The sequence below is a fragment of the Hakea prostrata genome, chromosome 1 (assembly GCF_041222555.1).
Source record: "Hakea prostrata isolate BN-2017 chromosome 1, UWA_Hpros_2, whole genome shotgun sequence".
In the NCBI taxonomy this organism is placed as follows: Eukaryota; Viridiplantae; Streptophyta; class Magnoliopsida; order Proteales; family Proteaceae; genus Hakea; species Hakea prostrata.
Genome location: NC_142600.1, coordinates 18,815,653 through 18,841,873, shown reverse-complemented (window position 1 = coordinate 18,841,873; position 26,221 = coordinate 18,815,653). Strand labels below are relative to the sequence as shown.

Sequence of the window (26,221 nt, the reverse complement as noted above, 5' to 3'; positions counted from 1 at the left end):
CACTATTTGAAGTTTAAAGCTTCACATGAGATTTTACCCTAACCCTATCTTTTTTTTCTATAGCCTTTAGACGAATGTTGAAGTGATATGGTCATTAATAATTAAAGCATCTTTTAAGGTTATAAAAACTCAATAGTCTCATGACTCGTGATCACTTGCATGGAAGAAACTAGCCAAGAATCCCATCTCCTGCCTGTCACCAACCTAATGAAACTTCCTTACTTTCGTATCCATATTTGACACAACTGATACGATACATCGCAATACATTTCTCCATTGAATTGTATTAAAATATATTAATTATTACAATACGATACTTGATACAGGGCAATACATCTTTTGAAATCACATGACTGATACGATACTCAGATTTTGATACTATAAACTTTGCATTCAAGTTTTAAGTGTTTTTTCTTCAAATCCTTGTGGGGGGAGAAATAAATGTTGACCCCTAAGCCATGTCTCTTTCCATGCCAGCCAAAAACTCAAAAACAACCAAAGAAGGAAAAGAGGTAGTCTGTCACATCTCCACTATACACAAATGAGACCATGAATGATAAAAACCAAGCCCATAACTTAAATGACCACGTTCAATTACAGAACACAGTACCTTGAAATTTTGAAAAAGTTCCATTTACCAAAATGGCTATCAAAACAACTTTATTTATTGTACAAAGATTGCAAAGAACAAACTCAGAGAGCCCACAAACACTAAAATCCCCAACCTTACTCTTCTACTCCTATGCAAAATAACTTATAAACCCCCAACCCCCTTTCTTCCTTCTCCCAACTACAGTAAAACCCAAAATTTTTATTGAAAGATCCATCTTTTTCACTTCTGTTTAAATGTTTATGGACTTATTATTCTTCATAATAAGGGGGTTTCTTCTTTACATCAGAAACTGTTGAAACACAGATGGAGAGAGCACTAATAAGTCCAGTCTTGAGGCAGACGCACCTCAGGTGGAAGCTGAAGCTTCTCCTGTTTTTCCACATTATTATTTTTAGTGGATTGTCTCTGCTTATTCTCTTCTCCCTTCCTCTCACCTGCAAAGATGAGATCAAATGAAGCATTAAAAGATTTTTCACATAATATACTTGCTAAACATATACTAAACCCATTTCCAAAATGGTGAATGACTTGACAGAGTTGCTGTTTGGATATTCCAAAGCAAAACAGTTCAGGAAAACATATGAAAAAAAACCCAACTTTCCAAAAAGAGTGTTGTTGTTTAAAAAAAATCACATTTTGAGCTACTGATTACAAATTTCACTTTCAAATTTTCGTAATGAAGAGTGAAAAATCCTCAAAAGACCATTTTTCTTGGGTGAGATATAGGAATGCTTCCTAATCAATGTAACAAGTAACAACAAAAAACAATTAATGGGAAAGTAAATACTATAGAGGACTTAAAGAGGGTCATCACTCATCACGAACTTACCATGTTTCTTCTTAACATCTACGGTGGTTGCAACGCGGGGAAGGAAGACACCCGTCCCACCAGATTCTCTTCCTAAACCGCCAGTGCTCGCCCCAGTAACCTGAAACGGCAAAAACTGGTTTTGTCCCTGGTTTAGGTTTTGCAGCCTCTGCGAAACCCTAGCTCTTGCTCGCAAGTAGTTCTCAACCTGCCAAAAGAACCCAAAAAAGAAAAGGCACCAAGAACCATTACAGCTAAGAAAAAGAGAGGGGAAGGTTCAAGAAAAGAAAAACAGAGCAGGAAAGAAAGAAAAAAAAACCCGAATTTTCTTTACCTGAGATTGTGCCGGACTCATCGGACGATACGGATATGTCTGCCCAACACCAGCATGAAACCTCTCAACGTTCCCCGACACATGATAATTGTTAGCACCGCCGAAACCGAAACCAAAACCAGCCCCGGTTTCCGGAGCTGTAACTGTTCCGTACCGGCTCTGCCTCTTAATCTGCTTCAGAGTTCAAAAACCAACAAAGCATGTTAGAACATCGAAAACCTTCGCGAAGTGTAGAAGAAGTACCAGAAGAAAAAAGGTAAAGAGTTTCAGAAACCTCAAAGTTCGGGACAAATTTTGGTGCCGGTTTAACGACGTTTTGGTTACGCTCAAGCAGAGCGTAGGCAGAGATCTGTTGAGCGAGCGAGAGTTGAGAGTTGAATTTGGGATTCATGTTAGGAAACACTTCGGGAAAGATGTCGGACGGAAGCCAGAGTTCTCCGTCATCTAAGTTTGGGGGAAACTCCGCCATTATTAACTTGAGAACACGAGAGAAGATGGAATGGAGAGTTGCAGAGACGGAGAAACAGGGGAAAGTACGGCCAAATAGATCGGTGGAGTTGGAGAAGTAGAAGCGCTTAAAAATGGAGGAGAAGAAAGCGAAACAAGAAGAATGAATTTCAAGGGCCGAAAGCGGGATTTTGTTTTGGAGAAGCCGAGGGGGAAGGAATATGGTGGATTGGTGGGTTCTTTAACTGCGACGTTACGACTTACGAGTTTCTGAGAGATCGTGAGTGGGGTCAGTACTCATAGCATAGGACGCCGAAATCACGTGACTGCTACTACCCACAACGAGTAGAGTTAGTGCGTTACCTTAACTCGTTGAGAGACTCTGCAACCTATAAAACTCCTCATCTCATCTTTAAGCCGTTGGATTGTCACAAAATTGATCTCAGAATAATCTAACGGTGACGGGTCTAGTAATAATTAGAAGTGTGGTATGACCGTACACCACGGTGTTTCCAGCGGTGCTGTACCTTTCGCCATTAACTCGGCGTCCATGCACACACAGCCGTTTTTTTATTTTCGCCATTAAATCCTACTTATTGCTTAGACTTGTAAATGAATAGGTGAAATCAGCCTCCAAATTCGCATTGTCTGTATTTGTAACATTTCTTGTCGAAAAAATATCCGTGACCGTTAAACAACTGGATTCAGATTCGGATAATTGCTTATTGAATCAAATAATATCCAAAATTGGATTGTATCGATAACCAATCAAAAATAAAATCTTATACTACTCTAACAAGCATAAAGTACACGATACTATGGGGATCTAAAATGCTAAGTCACTAAGATTGAATTCAACAAAACTAAATTTAAATTAAATCTACTAATTAATGCAAAAGCGTTAACTATGAATACGTGAAAATCTTTGGGATTTTGAATCCCCAATGCTTTTCCCTAACCAATATAACTCTACACTTCAAAGCAAATTAAGGATGGTCTTCCTAGGTATGTCTTATCTTCGCAAGACTATCGTTCTTCACATAAGCTTGGCACGCTTAGTTTGCTGAGCTATATAACATCTTTGACCAAACTCAAACACAATCAACTAGAAGATACAGAACAATCAAATTAATGAAATAAGCATGGTTCATCTACATCCCAAAGAAAAGGAACTAGCTACTCATTATCATAAAATTCATAAGAAAAATAAAGATGAAACATAGAGTAAAGTATTCAACATATTTTTCTCTAAAAATGGATGATAATCGGATTCAGAAATCGATAGTCGGAAATAAAAAGTTATCCGATTAGAGTAAAGTGTTAAACATTTTTCACAAAAAAGGATTGATAATCAAATTTGGATATCTTCACCAAAAAAAAAATTCAGATTCGGATATCGGTAATCGAAAAAAAAAAAAAATGACAATCACCAATCAATAATCAAATAGTTTATCGGATTGGATTATTATCAAATATCCAATAAAGTTCGGATTCGAATTCCAGATGCCTTCTCTAAATTTCTGCCGGATTTGGATTCGGATAATGGTTTTGCTAATCGGATTCAAATTCGGATACTAGTGTATCCTAGCCAAATCCGATCCGTTTACAGGTCTACTTATTGCGAGCAAGGGTGGATGAGCATAAAAGTCTACTATCCACTGAGTGTAAAGATGCCAAACTTTCAGGTTCGAAACAAAAAGGGCCATCCGAGCTAAGACATCCGCTATCACGTTAACTGTCCTATGTACATATGAAAGAATACGATTTTCAAATTTTCCGCTGAGAAAAATAATATCCTGAACTAAATGGGGCAATGTTGAGCGGTGGTTGCAGCTCTCCTCCAATGAACTTGCATCAGCTATAGGCAATCAGATTCAATCCTTACAAAGGTATAGTCAGCCTCCAATGAGTCTCATTCTCAATGCCACAACCTCTATCTTTGATTATCAATGTTGTTCTCCCTTGTTTGCCTTAGTGAGCGAATTTTTGCCGTTTGTTGATTGTCCAAGAATTCATTTGTGGCCTCCATAGCTTGCTGAATTATCTTTGTTGGTGTTCAGATTTTAATGCATTTAACCCTTTCATTCCTTAGTCTCTATAGTAGCCATGCCATAAAAGAGACCAAACATTTCCTTCTTCTGGCTTCTCTTTCTCCCAAGCTGTTGAAGTCTCGCCATTTAGCTAACCATTCTTTAAGGGATTTGCAATTATTTTGAGTTATTCTCCAAGATAGAGAACATCCAAACCAACCTTGTTGTGCAATAGGGCAATGTAAGAGAACATGTTGAACTGATTCCTCCTTGCCACATGCCAAACAACATGGATCAATTTTCACTCCTCTTGAATTCAATCCCATACCCGTTGCAAGTTCTTCATTACAAGCTCTTCGTATAAAATTTTTCTCCTTTGGGAGGGGCTACTCCTAATCTGTTTCCAATGTGGTTTTAGTTCTTCCCTAGGTATGTAATTTCGAAGTAGATGAAACTTCTTGTTCCTCTATGTTACTCCTGTTCTAATAACTTATAAGCCCCTTCCACAGAAAATTTCCCCGTGGTTCCACCTTTCCAATATCTGGATGTGGGAAAGTAGGGTCGTGCTTCAATGCTGCACGGTGAAGCGCACGGTTGAAATCAAAATCTTGATCGAAATTTCAATCTCGAACCATCTGTCTCGGTGTCGAGACTGACGGTCAAGATCGAAATCTTGGTCGAGATTTCAAACTCGACCGTGCGCTGCACATGCACATGCAAGTCACACTAGGAAAGTAGGGTCGTGCTTCAGTGCTGTGCATTTAATGCGCAGCACGGTGAAGCGCACGATCGAGATCTCTTTTCATTCACAAATTCCTTTTATGTTTTCGCATATTTTAAATTCACTTTTTCGACTGCCATTCTCCTTTTTTACATGAGTAACTGCCAATTTTCATTTTCAGGCGAGTAAAACATGGAAAATTACATCCCTCCTAGTTTGGATTATCACTTTGTGAAGGCAAATTTTATTTTCTCCCCTGTAGAATTCTACCTTTGAAAGCTTATATGATATCCTTTTTAAGTGGGGTGCATAAATCAAATTCTAACTCAAGGGTCAACAAGAATAATGGGTTACTAAAGCGATTAAAAGTCCAACCTCCCTAGGAAAGATCTTGAGTTCGCACCAAAAAAAAATAATTATATAGGGGCTTCCTTGGGGGGAACATTATGCTTTCTTTTTTTTTTTGGAAGGCCCTCATACCTTCTAAGTCCCTTATGAAGAATCTTAGAATAATAACTTTCAAACATATCATCTTCATGGCTGCATCTTTTCTTTGATTTTTATGTCTACATTATTTGTTTTGGAAGATTTATATATTTACATTATAAAAGTAAGGTGGAACTTGAAAATAGAATATTTTTTGTTTTAAAAATTATGGTATGTTTAAAATTTTTAATGGTCTCACCACATGGCATTTTGATTGGCTAACCCTAATTAATTAGTTGAACTTACCTAAACCTTGTCAGTTATCCATAGCCAATTGTCCAAAGTATAGAAAATGCATTAAGTTATTCTTTTTCTCTAAAAGGGGCTAATGATCGAATTTCGAAACCGGTAATCGACAACCGAAAAATCAGAATTTGAAAAATACCAATCAACAATAGTAATGAGATAGTATATAGATCGAATAATTACCAGATATCCGATAAAGTTTCGAATTTGAATTCTGCAATCACATTTGTCACACCACACTCAGTCGGATCCTGTCATACCCAAATACTTGTGGAGATAATAAACTGCAGGAGGTTCACTGACAATTCCATACAAATATATGGTATATCATAATCAAAATGACAAGAATAAATCAAGTTCAATTATCCAATTTCAAAATTTGAAATATCAATTACAATCATCCAAGATTCAAATCCAAAAATTATAACATTAGAATTCAAAGAAAGAAAGGGTGTTTGCAATGGAAAAATGTTCATGAATCTTGGTAAAAGATACCCTCGCCTCTTTCAAATGAAATCAAAGTATAGTTATAGAAAAGTGTCATAAATGACACAAGAGATTTCCTAAGTACGGCGAGGTCTCTACTACTAAAGGCCGGCTCCATAGGAGCAGTCAAAGCACAAGCACGAAGCCTTGTGCGCTTCCAATTCTCCTTCAATTGACCCTTCCAAAATGTCTCCTTTGCGTCAAATCCTCCATTTGAGAGGAGTCCTCATAACCTATAGAGAAATCTAAAGAAATGTCATGAAATGAGTTCGAGAGAACTCAGTGAGATCAACTAACATTCATATCATGCATCAAATAGAAATTTCCACATCATATTCATAAGATAACAATGTAATCAAGGATATAAATAAGATGATGCATGATTATGATATGATGTTCTTAACTCGCATGATTATGCTATGATGTTCCTAACTCTATCATGAAGTCTCTATGGAATACACGTATTAAGTATATCAGCAATCTCCTTTGGGTAATCTTAGTCACTATCCCTCAACAAGAGACGTCTATTGGGTTCTCCGCATTTATAGGGTAAAGTCTGTCAAGCCATGGTTGGGGTATAAATCAGCATTCTATCACATCAGCGTTTATATGAGATTTGACGGATGATAAGATAAGGATAACTTTAGGCCCAATGTAAAGTTATATGGTCTCATACTACGTATGATATGGATATCTCCCCTCATGCCTAGTGCCCTTTTGGTTCAATACCTTCCCACATATGAATGATATCTTCAACATGAGGCATCTGTTGGATCACATTCCTTAATCTAATGATCATCCACATATAATGGTCAGGATGCTTTCCATGTCCTCTCACGGGTTAGTTATCTGTCTTGAGTGCCTAGGAACCTTTATCTATTATATACAACCCTATCAAACTATGATAACAATGAACTTGCTTGAAACACAGAACCCAACCACTGACATCACGGATTAACCGGTTTCAATACCCCTACCGGAAGGGTAGTAGCATTCATGGGATTATCTAGCCCAACACTTCTAAACACATATCATTCATGTACTTTGGTCTAAATGCATCCATATAAGGTCACTAGAGTAATGGGAGCACCCACAACCTCAGCTGGTAAAATAAAATAAGAGAATCAAATCTCAACCAATATCATTCATTTTTATATCATTCTCATTTCACCAATATAAGATTCGAAAAGAAATAATAAAAATCATTCACATAATCTTACATTTCGTTCGTACAAAATCACACAATCACATAATAATAGATCTCAAAATAAGGCAAGATAGCATCAATAAAATTTAAATAACGATATGAAAATATACAAGACATGGTTAGTTTATTCATCACCTTTCGATTTGATTTTTGTTCTTCAAAGTCACAAATTCACTCAAGTCGATAGTTATACCTTCGTTATTCCAATGGTGCCTCCACACTCTCTTCTCAAGCTCCCCCTGAAGAGAAAGTGAGTGGGAGGAAATTCAGATTGATAGTTGTAGGGAATCAAGAGCTGACTCACAGTTGGGAAGAAGAGAAAATGAGCCAGAAACCTGCTTGAATTCCCGCCTCTCCTCTGTTTATATTGCTTAACATGTGCCTTTCACTCCTTACGAGTCGTTCAATTTATTATTCTGATCTCACGGTTCAGATCCGTCATCTGGTTGAACCGTCAGGTTCTTGTTGATTAATGTTGATCCGATAGTTTTCCCGGTTCAGACTGGTATTTGGTATTTTTTTTCCCATAACAGGGGGTAAAGTGACAAATCAATGGGCCTTCTGGTAAACACTAAACAGGCCTTCGTTTAATTGTTGGGAAATTGAGAGCTCAGATCAGACGCTTTGGGAACCTGACTCACAAATAGATATGGTTTAAAAAGATTCAAAACAACTAAAAAAGAAACTGAAAGCAATATGGTGTGAGAGAAATCAGAGACCATATATCATTTCCAATTCAAGTTCCGCTACTGTGTTGATTCAATGTTCTGATTTCTCAAATAATCAAATTAAGATTATTCTCTTATTTAAGCCCCTCAACCACAACTGGGGAACTAGATAGACATGGAGACCATGAGAAACCTATACCACAGTCATGAACTCTCTCCAAACCAGTGTGGTTCGAGCTAGCGTAACACAAACTATCCACGCACACCCAGCTCACTATAGTATGGTCACTTATCAGACAATTCAATAACCCACAAGCCTACAAGCGATTCATCAAGACCTGTTCCATCTTGGATGGTAATGGTGGCATCGGAAGCTTAAGAATGGTTCAACTGGTTTCGGGTTTTCCTGCCAAGACAAGAATAGAGAGGCTAGATGAGCTCGACGATGATTCTCATGTTATGATATCTTCAGCGTGGTTGGTGGGGATTACCGTCCATGAAGTTGACGATGACCGTGGCTATCAACACAATGGCATTGGAAAGACAACAGTGGTGATTGAGTCTTATGTGGTAGATGTTCCAACAGGGAATACTGAGGAAGAAACGTGTTTGTTTGCTGATAATCTTATTATAAGGCTTAACCTCAGGTCCTTGGCATCTCTGACAGAGAAAACAGCTTCTGTGACGACGAATACTAGTACCACTACTCTGCTGCATAATGCTCTTTGTTGCGATATATAAGCGACGTTAATGGTTTCAGAGTGCTGATATGGGCCATAGATCGATCAAAGTTGGTAATGTCGTATTGCTCCAGTTCTGGCAGGGACTGAACATTTGGGGGCCAGAATCAGTGCTAGGATTGAACATTTGGGGGACCAAATATACATGGGCCACTGTAGGACCCACTGTGGGTCCCATCTCAAAATATTTTATTATATTTTGACTTGTAGGATCTACATTGAATAACACTCAATTTATCATAAATTAATTAAAAAATCAATGATTATAATTAGATATGATAATGTTAATGGTAGAAATTTAAACATCCAACTAATAAAACTTAAAATTTAAATTGCTATTCTTACAAAAAAAAAATTTAATTGCTATTAGTAGGAATTGAAACTTTATGAGAAAGTTTAGGGGTTTAAAAATAAAATTAAATGATTACGATTAGATATGAAAAAAATAAATGATTACGATTTTAATGTTTACTAACTATTCTAATATTTTGTGAGATTTAGTGAGAAAAAATAGGAATAAAAGGAGATTCATGAGAGAATAAATAGGAATAAAAATATGAAAGAGAATATAAGGAGAAATTTATGGATCGTTAGTTATTTTTTAATTAAAATTTAACATTTTATTCTTTAAAACTAGAGGATTTAATGATAATCATTAGATAATGATTAAGAATGACATTTGTTCTCATCATCTTTATGTTAAATTTTTATTTTTTATTTTTGGAGGGGTCAAATGGTGATATTTCATACGTAAAGTGAGAGAAATAACGAAAAAATATAGGTATTTTTAAAATTTCCCAATCCGCTATTTATGCCCTCATATCTCCTCCTTTCTTCTTCCTCTCTCACTCTTTTAAATTTCTTGAGTTCATGTTTTCTTATTTTTTTTCCTTGGGGTAGATTTTGCTCATGTCTTCGATCCACATGTAAAACCCATCCAAGAGTTGAGTGTTCCTCTAGAATTAGAGTGGCTTTTGATCTTCTATCTGCCAAGATGCTTGTGCTACCACTGCTGCCAATCATTGAAGTGTATCCTAATATATTCAAAACTAATGATAAAATTTTTCTGTCGGATGTTTTCTAGTGCTTCTATCAATGGTTCACAATAGTGGCAACAAATGTATATAAGAGTTGGCTCAAAATAAGAAAAAAGGAAAAAGAAAAATGATACCACCAAAGTTCAGCTTAACCATGATCAATGCCTCCTTTTGAGGACGGTGCCCACAGGTTCAAGGGGAAGGGAGGAACGCGTTTAGAGGCTGCCACCACTAGGCTAGAAGTTCATGCATTGAAATTCCCAATTCTTGGATGACTATGCCAATTGCCTTCCACACTCATAAAATGTTCTGAAATTCTTAAAGTATTAGTTTTGGTACGTCCTCTTAAACCTAGGTTATGAGTTATCAATTTTGCATGTATTATCTATAAATATAATACATGCAGAATTTGACACATGCATATCTAATGCTAGGAGTAATCAATCATGTTCGATTGTGCAAGGATGTACTTTTAGCATAGTGATGATAGTCTCTTATATAAAAGTAGTAAGATTAAGGAGGTCTTAGATTTAAGTCTCCATCATTCCATAGCTTCCCCCCACCCACCCACTCACCCCCTCCCTCCTCTCGCGTCCGCCTTGGGCCTGCCGCCATTTGGTCTTTGTGCTCTTTTGTGCCACCAAAAAAAAAAAAAGCTCGATCGAGCCTAGTTAGTTAAGCACAACACCTTGTTGCATACAGTTGAGATCTAGATTTTGATTGAGATTGTGCGTTTCGCAAAAGTTATTTTTAACACTTGTGTGAAACGAGCAGCTGAGATCAAAATCTCGACCCTTGTTTCGATCCGATCTTACACATTAAGCAAACCACAACTCGACCCTCTTTATGAGAAGATTCTTCCCAAGAGCCATCAATAAAGACATAGAAAGCATAAACCAATTTGTTGTTCTTCTAAACCCTGCTCTGCTTCTTGTTGTTGCACACCCGAGATGTGTCTTTGGGTTGCAAATTGCTGGGCCCAGTGTGTCTCATCCTCCACCTTGAATGATATGGGCTCCATGTCACCTAAAAGTGTATTGAACATTGTTAAAGATCTATGTAAGCATGAGGATTTACTTGAAAAAATACATTCAACACATGAGGCTCCACATAGTATCTATAAGTTGGATATTACCTGAGTTTTTATACCTTCCTTCTATGAACTCCAACCAATCCACAATGGTGCTTCTTGTGAATACACTTGCATCCAATCCCAAAGGTCATGATGCCTTCCAACAAAGTTGGGCATGAGGACATCTAAACAAAATGTGCATCATAGTTTCATGTGGATCCACATTGGAGTTACGATAACCTGAGGCTTTCTTGAAGCAAGAGCTTCATGTCCAGCCTTCCAAGTAAAAGATATCTCACCTTTGGTAATGTATGAATGCTTCAAAGCTTCTTCCAAAAGGGCTGACTTGATGATGATGATGAGCCTCTATATCCCTGCAAATGATGGCACCCAAGGCTTTCCCAAAGATATGTGTCTCAAGACCATTACCAACCCTTTTCAATAATCCCTGTTTCAACACTTCCTTTTCCATAGTCAACTTCTCCAACCCCATAAAGCCCCTCTAACACTGGCATAGTCTTGAAAAGAAGAATGAGGGAAATATTTTCCTTTCATTCTTAATGCCTAAAGAGATTCACTCATATAAAATATGTGCCATACTTATTGTTTGGCAAGGTGGGCTTTATTAAAGAGATCTCTAAAACCTAACCCCCCTTCCCCCCTCTTTCTGAGGTCTTGCATAATTTTTTCCATCTCACCTAATTAATGTCCTCTTTTCCCCGTTACCCCACCAAAAAGTTCTAATATGTTGTATCAATTTATCCGTGACCTTTTTTGGCAATCAAAATTTTGACATAGCATATGTGGGGAGAGTTGTAGCCACAACTTTAATTAACGCGTCGTTTCTCACATTGGATGCTAACTTTCCTTTCCAACCGTCAATTTTTTATTCATTCTTCTCATAGTAGAGAGATGAATCTATCGAAAGTTGAGGGGAGTCCTAGATAAACTGATGTTGAGAATTGAGGAAACATACCTTCAAGTCTGAGTTAGGGCACTTTTACTGAATAGGACATAAGACCTTGCAAAGTTGATATGCTGAACAAACACTAGCATGTATTCTTGGAGGACATAGTTAATGTGATGTGCATTATGTTCCTTCATTCACATGAGCATGACCATCCACCTTTAGCAGCCATAAGTTCCGCCTATAATATGATCACAATTTAGGGTTTAAAATACAAAAAAAAATTTAGCCAAGGGTAGTTTGGGATTTTAGAAAAATATTAACGGTAAAAGTTAAATTTAATCGAGAAAATTAATAGAGGGGGGGTGTTTGATATGTTTACTAGATAAGAGGGGAGGTAAGTGATATTATCCAACTAAGAGGGGGTCTAAGTGTTATTTGTCCAGCTAAAAGGGGACGTAAGTGATATTTACCCAAAAATCAATTTGAATTGTATTTGTTCACCTTTTCTTCACCACATGAAAAATAACTTTAACCCAATCCATCTAAGCAAAATAGAATCCCTAAGAAATAGGTTTGGGCTACTTGGTAGTGGGAAAGCAAAAAGAATTCCAATTTGGTTGTAACTCTTAAGCTGTTTCACATCCAAACCAACTAATCCTCTTAGCAATACAACTAAGAGATCGATCTCTTGTTGTTTTCCAAGTATATATATAGCATTTGTTGTATGACTGTGCTTTCACCATCAACCAAGTTAGAATAAGATTTCAGGACACCCCTAATAAATATAATTTTTTTTTTTTTTTTTTAGATCTGAGGTTCATCCGAATTAGTAGACGAGCATTTGCCCCTAATCTCAAAAGATTTGAAGTCAAAGATCATCATAATGTTGATGTCTTAGTTCTTGTTCTCATCTTCATATTGGTCCAAAAATATATGACATCCCATATATGTAGACAACTACGGAGGTCATGTTCCCCGAAAGAAACCCTTTCTTTGGTAGTAGAATTGATATTTTCCATTAAAAGTGTATTTTATTACATTATCATTGGGCTCTGTTTGTACGAAAAGGAGTCTTGATTCTTAACAATTACTTAAAAATAAAAAAAATAAAAAAAAAGGTGAGAAGGTGGAAAAACAATAGTTTATTAAAGAATCGGACTGGATTTGGATCTAATGGTGGTAATACCATATCAACATCCTATTATATTCAGATAGATTCATATAATATCTTATTGATTTTCGAACGAATATTTATTTTCTTAAGTAAATTCTTTTAAATGGACATGAATATAAATTGAATACAAACTTTTGACTATCTGTTTATATCTTTATCATTTTATTTGTAAGGATTAGATTTGAAATTTAAGAATTTAACAACTTTTGCAAGTATTTTAGTGAAAAATCTTTAAAAAAATAATCACATATCAAAGGCTAAAGATTTAAAAAATAAAAAAATAATCTAAATAAGTAACTTAATCGAATAATTTTGAATATCTCGAAACGGATGCAAATGCGAATTCGGAGGCAGATTTATTCCATTTCACACATTTTAAAAATAGATTGATTCCATTTCAACTGTTTCTAAATGGCGTGATTATGTTTTAACCTTTGCATCCAACGGTTGTCATCGTCTTCGTACACGTATAATCTATCTGAAAATTGCATTGACTGAATGAGACGCTTACACAAAGAGGATTTGGATCCCTTAGTCCCTAAATTTCTAGTTTGGAAATTTATCAGAAATATTTCAACAGAAACCAAACTTCCTCTATTGAGTTCCTTGGAGATGGAGTAGTTAGCGTAGAAAAGGGACCTTGAATCTTGTTTTATTTAGAACTAAGAGTGTTACCCTAAGAAGAAATTTATAATAGAATGTAATAATTTGTAAAACCCAAAGACGTGTACCTAATTTGCTTTTTTTTCTCTCTCAATATAATATATTTTTTAAATATATAATTTGTGTCTCTTTTCCTTTTTCAATGTTAAAAACTGTATAAATTTTTTTTCCCCTATTTTTTTGAGTTCAAAAGGATCCTTATCTTTAACTCTTTACAGTAACTGATTTAGAGTTAAGATAAGAATTACCTATAACAAAAAAGCCATCAACACTAAAAGAGTTATCTAAACAACAAAACAAAAATATACAAAATGCAAACTAGAGAATGCCTAATTTCTCAAATAAAGTTGCAACATACCCAACTTAATGAATAAAGCTACCCAATGAAGTGAATGTGCTAACAAAAAAATCATTCTAAATCACCTCTAACTCGAAAATAGATGCAAACCTAGCTAAAAAAGCTTTTAATTGCACCGCAAAATAAGTACCATCCAAATCCCAGATAAGAACTCCAAACCTACTCTGCTGATCCTAAGAACCATCTATAAAGATCTAGTAGAGTCTTTCTTATGTGAAAATGCTTTTAAATAAAGGGGGTTTCTTTTTTTAAAATATAAACCAAGGAGAGCTTGTAACTGCCAATTGAGCCAATTGTATGACCCAAGAATGTAAAACCCTAAAACCCTAGAAAATATCTTCCCAAAAAGATTAGGCATTGAAGCCACCATGTATCTGCTGAGATATTTTAAAAAAACGTCCAAAATCAATCAATCAAATTACAGAAAATAATAAAATAAAATTATGGAAACGAATAGCATCGCGCCATGCCATCATACCCCTCATATATATATGGATACTTTCTATCCCAAATAAGAATTATAAGTGCATCAAAATATTCAATTGGCATCTGCTAACATGGAAGAACTAAGACCTCAAAAATTCATCCTCTCCCCAATTTTCTGAAAAGATTTAAATCAACTAACAAAATGTTGCACCAATTGACAAATCCTAACAAGCTGAGACAAGACTCCAAGATACCCATTGAGGATAACCCTTTCAAGATCTCTTATAATCAATTTCACATTCATTACCACCCCAAAGAAAAAACTTAGAAAGTATTCCAAAATCCAATGGAAGCACCCGGGGAAAAGGCAAAAAAATAAAAAAACAAATTATCAATAAGATCCAGAAACTTCATTTTCTGGGTTTCTCTGGTCTTCCGTCTTCCAATTTCCAATAGAGACGCTTCACCAGACCTATTCTACTGATGCTTTCTCAATTCTCAGTCACTCTCTATGGTGGTACGTCTTTGTTACCGTATATACCCAACACAAATACACTATATACCCAATAGCGAAGCGAGGAAGAAATTCCGTTCCCCTTTTCTGCTGTTTCTCTTCTTTCCGTAGCCTCTCTTCTATACACAACTCGGTTGAAACCATATATCGAAGACCAAAAAAAGAAGACATAAAGCTTAGTGATGACCTTTCGTTGGCCTGGCAACGGGACCGGCCGGCGAGCGAAACCCCACAGTGACCGCATCATAGACGCACCAATGGAACGGTACAGGCCTTCCATTCGCAGAAGAACACTCGTGACAGACGACGTTTGACACCGCCTGGTTACGCTCATTAGGTCTTTCCAACATATAACCATCTTCCCAATCTGTGTAGGCATAGTTATTAGCGGTCGACATAAGATACTTCTGCCTCTGCGCCTGCAAATTCTGCAGTTGATTCTCAAAATCCGTCAACCCAAACCCCAACCTTTCACCTCTGTAAACGAACTCTGGAGACGTAACCTGATTAAAATACGGCGAGACCAATCCGTACTGTGGCGGTTTAGTACCAGGATCCCGTCGGAGTATCTTCTCTGGAGTAGTCATTTTTTCCGGTCGGATTTCGATCGGATTAGATAAATAATCTTTCTCCCCACGGATTTTCCCCCTTCGTTCCTTCTTCAATCGCTTGATATAGAAGAAACAATCTTCCTCTTGCAAGACTGCGGAGAAGTCCGTCTTGTCGGTGACTGGTAATCTCCGGCGCTTATCCGACGACGATCTTGAAACCTTACGACGGATTAGAGATATAGAGATCTGGTGAGGAGAGATTCCGATCCTCTGACATATCATGGATTGGAGTTTCTTGAATCCTAAGGAAGCATGGATCTCTACATTACCTAGATCAATCTCCCGTTCTCCATCGAAGAAAACGACCGGAAACAAAACAGATGCTATAACCTCCATCATTGGCGAGATTTGATTCGGAATTTCATCAGCCAGAGAGAGAGAAAGAGGGAAGAGCATGAAGAAGCGCTCAGCAGAGAAAGTCAGAAGGAGAAGCGTAAGGGGATTTAAAACTAAGGAGAGCAGCTGAAGAGGTGGGGTTTTACAGCGTGGAATCGTGAATATTTTAAGGCGGTGGGGTTATTTCTGGAAATAAAGTTTCCTTTTTATTGGGTTATTTCTTAGAGTTTTATTTGTTTCAGTAATATATACTGATTCTGAATACTTAGTGTTGGTTCGAGCTGGAGTTCCTGAGCTTTTTGACTTGTCAACCAGCTCACGTTTCTTGGGCCTCAAGTCATTGGTTATTCTAGTTAACTAACACCCTCACCCTCAGGCCTCAGCTTCTTTAATTAATTATTCCTTAATTTATTTTTTTCGAAAAAATAATTATGCCAATAACCGACTAACTGATTCTACCGCTTTACACATAATGACGACACGGATTGAATTTGTACCAGAGTTGGATTAATACGTTACTCCACCGAGTCCAATCCTGAGTTTCTAAATTGGGTTTTGATTGGTTGTGCATATCTTTCAGCTGTGAACAGTAGTGTATTTTTATGTCAAATAAATGGCTGAAAAAACTTTAAATTCAAAAGAGTATTGAAGATATTTTAATTTTAAAATTAAGTTTTTAATCACAACCTTCTATTTGAGATAAAAGTGCACTGCTGTGTGCCTGTGTACAGCAGATAGATGTACACAATAGAGGTTTTTTTCCCCCTGGCTTTGCTTAGACTGATAGCTAAGAAAAAAGGAAAATAAAACAAAATAAGAGTCAAAATGGTTGTGCATCTGGAGATTTACAGGTTCGACACTTCCTACGGCATATGTAATTAGGGGTGTAAATGGGTAACTGAAATCCGCTTTTGAATTCACATAATCCGTTTAGGGGTATTTGAATCCGTCCGATTACTAATAGGATGCGGATATGGTATTCCCTTTCTTATTTTTATAAATTTTATGTGACTATTTTTCTACTAAAATAACTATCAAAGTTGCTAAATTTTTAAATTTCAAATCTAACCCTCACAAATAAAATGGTAAAGATGTAAGCAGGTAATCAAAAACTTATATTCAATCTGTATTCATGCCCATTTAGAAGAATTTACTTAAGAAAATAACTATCCGATTATCATCCGAATCCGACTAATATAATAAAATGCGGATATGGTATTACCACTATCCGATCTGAATCCAGTCCATTTACAGCCCTATATGTAATAGTCTCCATCCTCGTAATGTAGAGCTACTATTCCCCCTACCCCCAAAAAAAAAAAAAAAAAAAAAAGAGATATGAAAAAGTGAAAGGAATCCTACCAAAAAAACAAAGAAGGGACAATTATGGTGCTAAGCCAACCGAATGTCTCAACCCTAGACTACCCCCACTTGCAACATAAGTAAAAAATTTCCAATCATAACCAAGTCCTCGAGACCAAGACATCTATAAGGTCGAATCTTTGAAAAAGAGCTTGGTTAGAGTTTTTTTTGTGCCGGCTGCCAATATAACGCACCAACCCTCTTCCTTTATTTGGACTTGAACCGGTAGCAAAAACTAGCGAAGTTGAGACTGAGATATATGAACTTAAATCTTGTCCGGACTTAAAAGACAGGTTGGACCATCATGCCTAAAATTACACACATAATATGGACATATTATTTTTGTGGGTAAAATATTGCGGATGTATCACAAAGCCCTTTGTTGGGACAGAATATGTGGAGTTTAGGTGGGACCAACATGGATTCAAATATTAGTATCAGATTTAACAGTATTGACCAAGATCATCAATATCAATTGTCAGACTGGTATTGCATCTCGACCAACATATTTCATAGAAACTATTATAATAATAGGCGAATTATTTAATAAAAAGAAATACTACAATAGCAATTGTGTTTATATTGAGATATCCAATGTTTCCAAACTCTAAATAGTATAAGTGTGAAAATGTGGTTTCATTTCTAAATATAAAGATGTAACAATCTTATATTGGTGAGGTACATTCATGAGAAACATATCATATAATTTTTTTTACCAAAAATGTCATATGAAAGCTTTTGCATAAATGCACCCTTAAAATAAACGCTTTGGGCAACCAAAAAAAAAGATAAGTCGTGAGTTTTGATTGGTGTTAAATATAAGAGCAAATTGCACTGGGCATTTTAAAATGGAGGCCTTAAAGCACTAACACCTTACTTTATATTTAAAAAACATAGAGACCCTTCATGGACACGTTAATCTAATTTGTCACTAAAAACTCGTTAAATCACTGTTTATTTTTAAATTAAAAAAAAATCCCTTTAGTAAACAATGATTTAATGGTTTTCAGTCACGAATTGGACTAATGAAAATCCAATTTTGAGGGCTCTATGCTTTTCAAATATAAATGGGGTGTCAATTGTCTTTAAGACGCTTCCATTTTGAGGTGCTAGTGCAATTTGCTCTAAATATAAACAAAACTTTTATATAAATCATCAAGTTTAAAAATGATGAGTTTAGAAAATTATAATCTTCCCCCCTCTTTTATGGGGAAACTTTTTTTTCCTCACTAGTTTGGAAAATTACAATTCTCAAATTGTATAAGGGTATTTAATCGAAAAAGTAAAAGTATATAAGCGTAAGGGCATCAATTGTGTACTAAGCCATTTAAACCATATTGTACTACGCCATTTTAAGATTTGTTACGATACATATTGGAACCAAATTTTGAATTTTGGTACGGTATTGTATCAGTTTTTATACATCAAATTTGACTTCCATGACCAAAATACTATAATTCTCAGGAGGGTTATTCCGTATTAGGAGTTATTTCTGTAATTTTATGTTAAACTTACAACCTTAATTTCCTTTATTTTAGACTTATTTAACACTCTTGCATTCGTTTGCTTTCTTTCTTTGGGTTACTTCTTTGGATTGAAGAAAATGAAATTTATCTAAGGAGATGCAGTGGAATTTCAAGTCCTCAAAAAATGTATTGTATTTACCGAATTTATACCATTTGTAAGAAAACAACCCATGTTGTATCAAAATCTTCGTTAGCGTATACATATTGGAATCAAATTTTTTTTTTTGGTAATTAAATTTCTATCGAGGAGTTTCAAATAATATACCGTTGATATATATCAAATACTTTATTGACTTACCATATACCGGGAAATAAGAAAAATTACAATTCACAATGGACAAACCCCTGGGTAGTGTCCGATTCCCTCTCTTGTACTGACGTTGACCTCTATTAATGGAATTTATGAGTTAAACTTACAAACCAGCAATAATGTAGTCAATTCCTTCACCAATGGCCAATATAAGACTTTCTCTCATTGCTAAGGCCTCCCCAGAAAAACATCACCAAATGGACGAATTGCAAGGAACTTCCCGTTTGGGTCTCTAATGATAAATCCAATGCCCGAACCATTAGGTTAACCCTCTGATTTGCTTGAAGTAAGGTTCCATTGGTGTCCTCCATTTGGTCTCTGATCCACTTTTAGTTCGGCCACTTCACTGGGCCGAGGGAGGATGAGTGGTTTGAAGGAAAGTCCCCATTCCTTCACCGCCCTGCCGCACATTGCAATGATGACCATCAAACATTCTGTTCGATCCTTCCAAGGACATGCATGATGCCAAGCCCGCTAACTCCTTGGAGCTCTTTTTCTCCTTACAAGAAATTTCCAGCTTGCAATAAACGATGGAGCTTTGGTCCATTTGGGGGATGGAACCAAGCGGGGAGGCGTGCACGCTGTTCTAGCAAAATCACATTCAAACAAAATGTGATCAATAGATTCAAGGGCTCCACCACAACGCTTCGGTATTTAATTTGGTAAATGTTGGTCCGCTACGAACCAAATTTTCAGCAGATGAGACACCGCCCGCACATGCTCTCCACATAAAACTTCTCACCTTTGGTTCTGAGTCACAACTCCAAATGTTTCTCCAAGTTTCTTTGCATACTTCGGTCCCTCACAAGAGTGGTATCCATCCCATTCTTGATCTTTGGTATGCTGATTTAGAAGTAAACACCCCATTTCTTGTCTCTCCCCAAATCTGACTATCCTCTTTAGGAAACACACTTAATGATATACTTAAAATTGCATCCACATCTTCTTGATGAAACATAGACATGATCGATACGATATAGTTTTGATATCTAAGTTTAATACCGGACTCAAATTACTGATACTGGAACAAGTCTAAAATTTCAACATTACCACATTATTGGTATTTAGAGCGACAAACCACCCCATGCCAACAACGCAATGAAATGACAAATTTGCCTTTGGGAAAGATCCACAGGCCGTCCAGCACCACCAAGCACGTGATGGGTAATTTCGTCAACTGACACAAAATTGGTGGTTTTGCCAAGCAAAAGACGCGCAAAAGCGTCTTCCTTCCGCCTGCAATGGTTGCGTTGGGCCGACTCGTTTTCTGTAATCCCTCATTTTATCGTCCTCGTCTATTGGCTCTGCGAACGCCGGTAACGTCTTTCCCGTATTGCCATTCGAAATCTGGCAAATTGACCGACCTACACCACCTTAAGCACTTGAAGCTTGTCTCCTCTTGCTCGTCGTCACTGTCAGCATCATCTACCATGGAAGCTCCTCCGGAAGGTTACAGGAGAAATGTGGGCATCTGCCTAATCAATTCATCTAATAAGGTTTGATCATATGGTATTTCAATTTATCTAATAAGTTCTGATCATATGGTTTTTCCACTTCTCTTTGGGTCCTTTTTGGATTGTTGATCTTTCATTTGTGTATTAATTTATTTTTTTAGATCTTTGCTGCTTCAAGGCTCGACATTCCGGGCGCCTGGCAAATGCCGCAGGTAATTTTTATATCTATTTGTCAGTAATGAACGTAATTTCCCCCCTTTCAGTTATTATGACGGACTAGTGTACAAAACCATTACTGGAATCATGAATTCAGTCTTTCCGTATTAAATAATTCAATTAGTTGGCTGCGGTGAAAATTATAGATTCCTAAGACCTTCGATGGATGGCGAGAACGGTGAATTTAATGTTTTTTCACTGGGATTTTGATCAGTTTAGCTCAACGGCTGTGGATGATAAGTGTAGTTCAGCAGGCCCTTATAGATATCAGATTTACAACTTTTCACTCCACCAAAAAGCACTCAGCTTGCTAAGCTAGGAGGTCGTTAAGATAGTTTAACCAACACAATTGAGGTGGATGGTTACCACGTGATGACAAACAATCACAACAATTCCTGAATGTTGGGGTTCTCATCCATGGAAGAGAGATCACCATGAAGGAAATCAAATATTTTATCTTTTTAATTAATGTGCACTACATAAAAATATGAGGATGGGCCTTTGTCCGACAGTGAGGTTACCGCTTCATCGTGACCTGTAATGGTCATAGACTCATGGTTGATTAAGGAAATGGCCTCTTTGTGAAGCAGGAGTAAGAATGCATACATATGATCCTTCTAGACTCTGCAGTGGCGGAAGCCTTGTGCACTGGATACATCCATTGCACAAAGTATGAATACTTGTCCTGATATCTAATATTGCCATCAAATAACTCATGGACTGCTTTACTTTATATTGAGAAAAAGAGGATTTTGATGATACTTTTAAGACTAAATCAATAATTATGACCATGGTTCTTTTCTGATTTTCATGTCATTATCTACATTACCCCTTTGGCTAGGGCAAAGAAATATGAAGGTCTTCATAACAATTTGAGCACAAAGGAAGGGGGAAATGCTATTTGCTAGGTTAGGTTTATCAATAGTGAAGATGTTTATTATGATGGGTTGTGTAGAATGTTGGGCAATTAAGAAGCATCATTTAGATAAGCTTAGTCCCTTTCCTCAGATGGGGGCGCTGAGACCAATGAGTGGCAAACTAGGAAGCATAAAGTAAGGAACAATCATATTAGAGCTGATGTGGAGTAGCTCCAGTACATGATAAGCTGTGAGAAAGTTGTTTGAGTGGGCATGGCCATGTTCAAAGAGGCCTTTGGATGCCCATGTACAAAGCAATTGCTTGATTCACTTTATTCAGTTGGAAGAGCCAAAGAGCCAATGATATATTCAAAATAACCCTAGGAGTAGTAGTGAGGAATGACATGCATAGCTTAGACCATGTATCAACTATAACCTCGAATTGAGCTGATTGGATGACCCCTTTAGTTGGGATAAGGCTGAGTTGTTTTTCTGTTCGGGTTATGTGTATTGTCCTTTTATTTTTAACTTAACCACATCTTCTTGTTTTTTTCTGCTTTTCCTGTTTTCCTGTTATGTTTTAAGCTGCTGAGTTGTTGTGCATTAACCTTTTAGTTTTTCAAATATTTATCAGCCTTCTATTCTGAAATCCTTTTTGAATTGATGCCATATAGGGCGGTGTTGATGAGGGTGAAGAACCAAGAAATGCTGCTATGAGAGAATTGAGAGAGGAAACAGGAGTTGCTTCTGCCGAAGTTCTTGCAGAGGTTTGTTTTAATCCTTATGTAATAAATTCTTAAGGAATGATAATGCCACATCGTTAATCTAATGTTGCTTTCCTGTATAAAGAACAATAAAAATAAATTAAAGAAAAAAAAGCTTACCGCTCAGTCATTTGTGAGAATTTTCTTGGCTTTGTCCGAATATTGCATAACTAGTCCAAGGACTCATGTCTGCTATACTTACTAAGAGATTCTTCTTTTTAAGCTTCTTGGCTATTCTTTACACCTAGTCTAAATGTTTTATTGATTGCACTTGTTCTTTTTACCCAAACTTTTGTAGTGCCTCTTGCTCAAATGGAAAATGGTTGGAAGTACTACAAGTATGGAAAAACAAGATGAGGAGCATGAAATCTTAGTTTGTTAGCTTGCTTCATCAGAGGTTTCATTGAGGATGTAAACTGTTACAAGCCCACTATTTATGCCAAAAGACTATTGATTAAGAAAGAAGTCTAAAGCTGTGTTTAGTTGATAAGAGATGAATACAAATGACTAGAAAAAAGGAAAAAAAAAAAAGAAGCATTCTACCATACTAATTTCCCATGGATTGGAAGTTCCATGCTGTTTGGTTTGTTAGAAATTTTTCTGACAGTATTCTAATATAGTCTTGGAAATGGCAAAACTGTCATGAGTTAGTAAAATGGCAACCTAAAAATGGTAAGACTTTCTTTGGTAGATTATATACTTATAAATTCTGAAAAAGGCAGTGCTATATTAGTTAGTAAAATGTCAATGCAAATGTTGTTTATAAGATTCATATTGATAAACTGAAGTGTTGTAGGGATTGGATGTTGAGATGGATATGGGATAAAACTAGGAAGGATAAAATAAGGAATAACCATATTAGAATTGAGTTGGGAGCTGCCTTGATACATGATAAACAGTGAGGAAATCATATGAGTTGGCATGGCCATCTGCAAAGGTTTCCTTGGAATGCCCCCACTGTGGAGGAATGATTTGATCCAGTTTGAAGGAGTCTAAAGAGTTGGGGGTAGACTGACATTGACCCTATCAGAAACCACCCATAATATGTCTGAAATTATCAAAAACACTAATCACACAATTGGGATATTTGGCAGATGTTTTCGGTTTTTATTGTGCCCATTTGGAGTGCCACTTGATCCTTATTTGGAGGCCAAGAGATCAGTATATGAGAAATATCTATTTTCTCCCAAATGTCTTGCAGTAGAGTTAGTTCTGTTTCCTAATTTAGCTCTAACTCTTTAGTTTAGGTTTCGGGTTGTGGACACCCACCTGGTACCCTCAACCTTATGGTAAAGAAAACAAGGGAATTGGATCAACAAACATGGGAAATGAAGCAGCTTTTTGGTCTGGGTGGAAATTAATTCTTGCTATGCATTTCATGCTTCCAATTTGAATCTCATAGATTTTCATCCTCTTATAATTTCAAAAAGATATTTTAGCTCCTATAGTTGGTGGGAAGCATAGTTGTCAAGGTGATGCCTGGGCAACAAGGTGGTATTCCAGGACCTAGAAAAACAGCCACCAAGTTTTCTTGGCACATTAGTCTCAAGTTCTGTCAGAGAAAAAGGGAAGATAGAAAAGAGGGAAATAGAGGAGAAAAAGTTTGAGCGGGAACCACTGTTGCTGGAAGTGCAATGGCTGCCACTGCTACTGAAGAAGAAGAAGAAGATGGGAGAGCCAAGAGGGATGGGAGAGGGGCCATACCTGGTGTGCATTAAGTTCTTCGATAGCTTCTTCCTGCATCATGTATTCCCCATTGAGAGATGAAGCTGGATTACCACAACAGCTAATTGTAAAGGAAGGAGAAGAAGACGGACAGGCCAAAGGAGATGGGAGATGGGGTGTACCTGATACATCTTGAGTTCTTCAACAGGTTCTTTCCCTTGACATGTCATTTACCATTGAAGGGGAAGTAGGAAGGGGGCATTCTATTCTTCCCATTCCTTTTTAATATCTTGTTTTTCACATATTTACCATAATTTGCATATCTTTCAATCTTATATGTCAATCTTTCCTATCTTACTTTTCAGATACTTAAATTAAGTACACCATGTCGTTCTGTTTGACATATCAAATTTTTTATGAGTTAGGGAACTGAGTTTTATTTTACCCAAAAGGCCTTCTTTAAATTTAAAACTAGTAGAACTGAAAATATTCATGCCTAACCTCCCTTTTTGTATTTTCATGATTAGGTTGCTTAGTTGTCTGCCTATCGTCTTGGGTTGTGTTGTTGCTGTCCTCTAAGGTTGAAAATTGGTTAACTGAATGTACATTGAATTTTTCGTTCAGGTTCCTTATTGGTTGACTTATGATTTTCCACCGGAGGTTAGAGAAAAGCTCAACCATCAATGGGGAACAAACTGGAAAGGTCAAGCACAGAAGTGGTAAGCATGCACATTCACTTTTTTCAGTTTGTCCTTTTTAATTCTCAATGCATATCGACAATAAAACATTTATTGCTATGTGATAATACTTCTTCTCTTACCTATCCAAGCAACATTTTTTCCCCTTGCTAGACAAACAATATAAAAAATAATGCCACTACTATCCACAACAATGAATGAACATGAAAATAGCTAAAAAATAAAACCCATCATTAGCCCTTAGGGATTGTTGCTTCAGTAGATCTGGTAAGTTGGGTTCAGATCTTGGGTCGCATTGGAATGAGATATGCGTGGGAAGCTTGGCAGTAAATGTATCTGAAAAGGAATGGAAGGCATCAAGGTCAGTCCAGATGTCTCCTCATTGAACTCAATCAATGAAGTTATCAGATAAGAGGTGAGATCAAATGGCAACCTGTGTTGAGCTACCAAATCAGCCTGATTTGAGTTATTGGCCTCCTACCTCCAAAGTATATAAAATTGCCCTGTGCCCTTGTACATTTGTTCTAAATTAGATTGGATGATTACTACTGCTAGATTTGGATTATCTGGTGATGTTGTTTACTTCTGGCTGTAATTTCACGTGGTAAATTTGGTTGGCCCATATTTTCCTGTTCATTGGATGTGCCAAACTGCCTCTAATTGCCAGAGTTTTTGGAAGTTCATTTTTTTTTATTTGCTTAGTAATTCTTGGATAGGCTTCATTGATTTTTATTTCGTAATTTGTTTGGTTTTGGATGGGAACGGATTATGTTTGATTTCTTCTATCGTCATTCTGATTAACTATTCTAATAACGCAATAGACAGCCTGAATTTGTCCATGTACTTGTAACTGCTTTACGCTAGCTGAGCACAATCATTATATGTTTATATTTTCTATAAATCCATATTTTCATCCAACTCATTTTGTCAAGTTTTGGACTCTTGAATGCTCAGGTTTCTTCTTAGATTGACTGGAAAAGAGGATGAGATAAACCTTTTGGGTGATGGAACAGAAAAGCCTGAATTTGGGGAGTGGACGTGGATGACTCCACAACAGATAATTGAACTTGTAGGTGGTTAATGATTCTCTGTTGATTATATCATCATCATAAATGCAATAGAAATATAACTTAATCCACTCAATTGTTGATGTGCTATGTTCTTTTTTTGTATAATGATACAGTCAGTTGAATTCAAGAAGCCTGTATATGAGGAAGTTCTGAAGTTCTTCACTCCATATCTTCAGTCAGATTCTTCTGGACAGGGCTCATAGACGATTCTATGCATAGAAATGACTGGAGTTCACTGATCCAACATGGTGGAAGTGCCATGGTAGCTTCCCGTGAGTTTTATTTGGCTATCTAATTGTATGCATGTCACTGTCATTTATACCGAACATCTATGGGCAACCAAACGTTGAGAACTTATTTCCCTGTCTTTCCATATTCTTTCCTCTTCTAGACATCTAAGCGCAGCCTTAAA

The 26,221-nt window shown here is 36.6% G+C and overlaps 2 protein-coding genes and 1 pseudogene across 3 annotated transcripts; 2 read left to right on the top strand and 1 right to left on the bottom strand.

Annotated features, from left to right (window-relative positions):
• Window positions 1–478: 478 nt before the first annotated feature.
• Window positions 479–2,414, bottom strand: LOC149028063 (uncharacterized). Of its 2 annotated transcripts, none has more exons than XM_089147666.1 (4): window positions 2,030–2,414; window positions 1,756–1,929; window positions 1,443–1,629; window positions 479–1,047 (listed from the first exon to the last, which is right to left on the bottom strand). In XM_089147666.1, the coding sequence occupies exons 1-4, from the start codon at window positions 2,222–2,224 to the stop codon at window positions 929–931; spliced, it is 675 nt and encodes a 224-aa protein (XP_089003792.1). In that variant the 5' UTR covers window positions 2,225–2,414; the 3' UTR covers window positions 479–928. The 2 variants fall into 2 exon arrangements, with proteins under 2 accessions (XP_089003792.1, XP_089003795.1); XM_089147669.1 differs by having other exon boundaries at window positions 1,756–1,926.
• A 5,816-nt stretch (window positions 2,415–8,230) lies between these two features.
• On the top strand, window positions 8,231–8,787 carry LOC149028062 (abscisic acid receptor PYL11 pseudogene; annotated as a pseudogene).
• An 11,495-nt stretch (window positions 8,788–20,282) lies between these two features.
• Window positions 20,283–26,165, top strand: LOC149028061 (nudix hydrolase 26, chloroplastic-like). Its single transcript, XM_089168267.1, has 6 exons — window positions 20,283–20,581; window positions 20,701–20,751; window positions 22,287–22,379; window positions 24,666–24,760; window positions 25,694–25,808; window positions 25,923–26,165. The coding sequence occupies exons 1-6, from the start codon at window positions 20,327–20,329 to the stop codon at window positions 26,010–26,012; spliced, it is 699 nt and encodes a 232-aa protein (XP_089024393.1). The 5' UTR covers window positions 20,283–20,326; the 3' UTR covers window positions 26,013–26,165.
• Window positions 26,166–26,221: the final 56 nt, after the last annotated feature.

Bases quoted from the DNA above. Each gene is read 5' to 3' on its own strand.
- LOC149028063 (XM_089147666.1), bottom strand. From the start codon at position 2,224: ATGGCGGAGTTTCCCCCAAACTTAGATGACGGAGAACTCTGGCTTCCG. The intron at 1,930-2,029 runs GTTTCTGAAACT...TGAACTCTGAAG, and splicing joins AATTTGTCCCGAACTTTGAG to CAGATTAAGAGGCAGAGCCG. The intron at 1,048-1,442 runs GTAAGTTCGTGA...TCATCTTTGCAG, and splicing joins AGATGTTAAGAAGAAACATG to GTGAGAGGAAGGGAGAAGAG.
- LOC149028061 (XM_089168267.1), top strand. From the start codon at position 20,327: ATGGTTGCGTTGGGCCGACTCGTTTTCTGTAATCCCTCATTTTATCGT. The intron at 20,582-20,700 runs GTTTGATCATAT...TTATTTTTTTAG, and splicing joins TAATCAATTCATCTAATAAG to ATCTTTGCTGCTTCAAGGCT. The intron at 24,761-25,693 runs GTAAGCATGCAC...TTGAATGCTCAG, and splicing joins AAAGGTCAAGCACAGAAGTG to GTTTCTTCTTAGATTGACTG.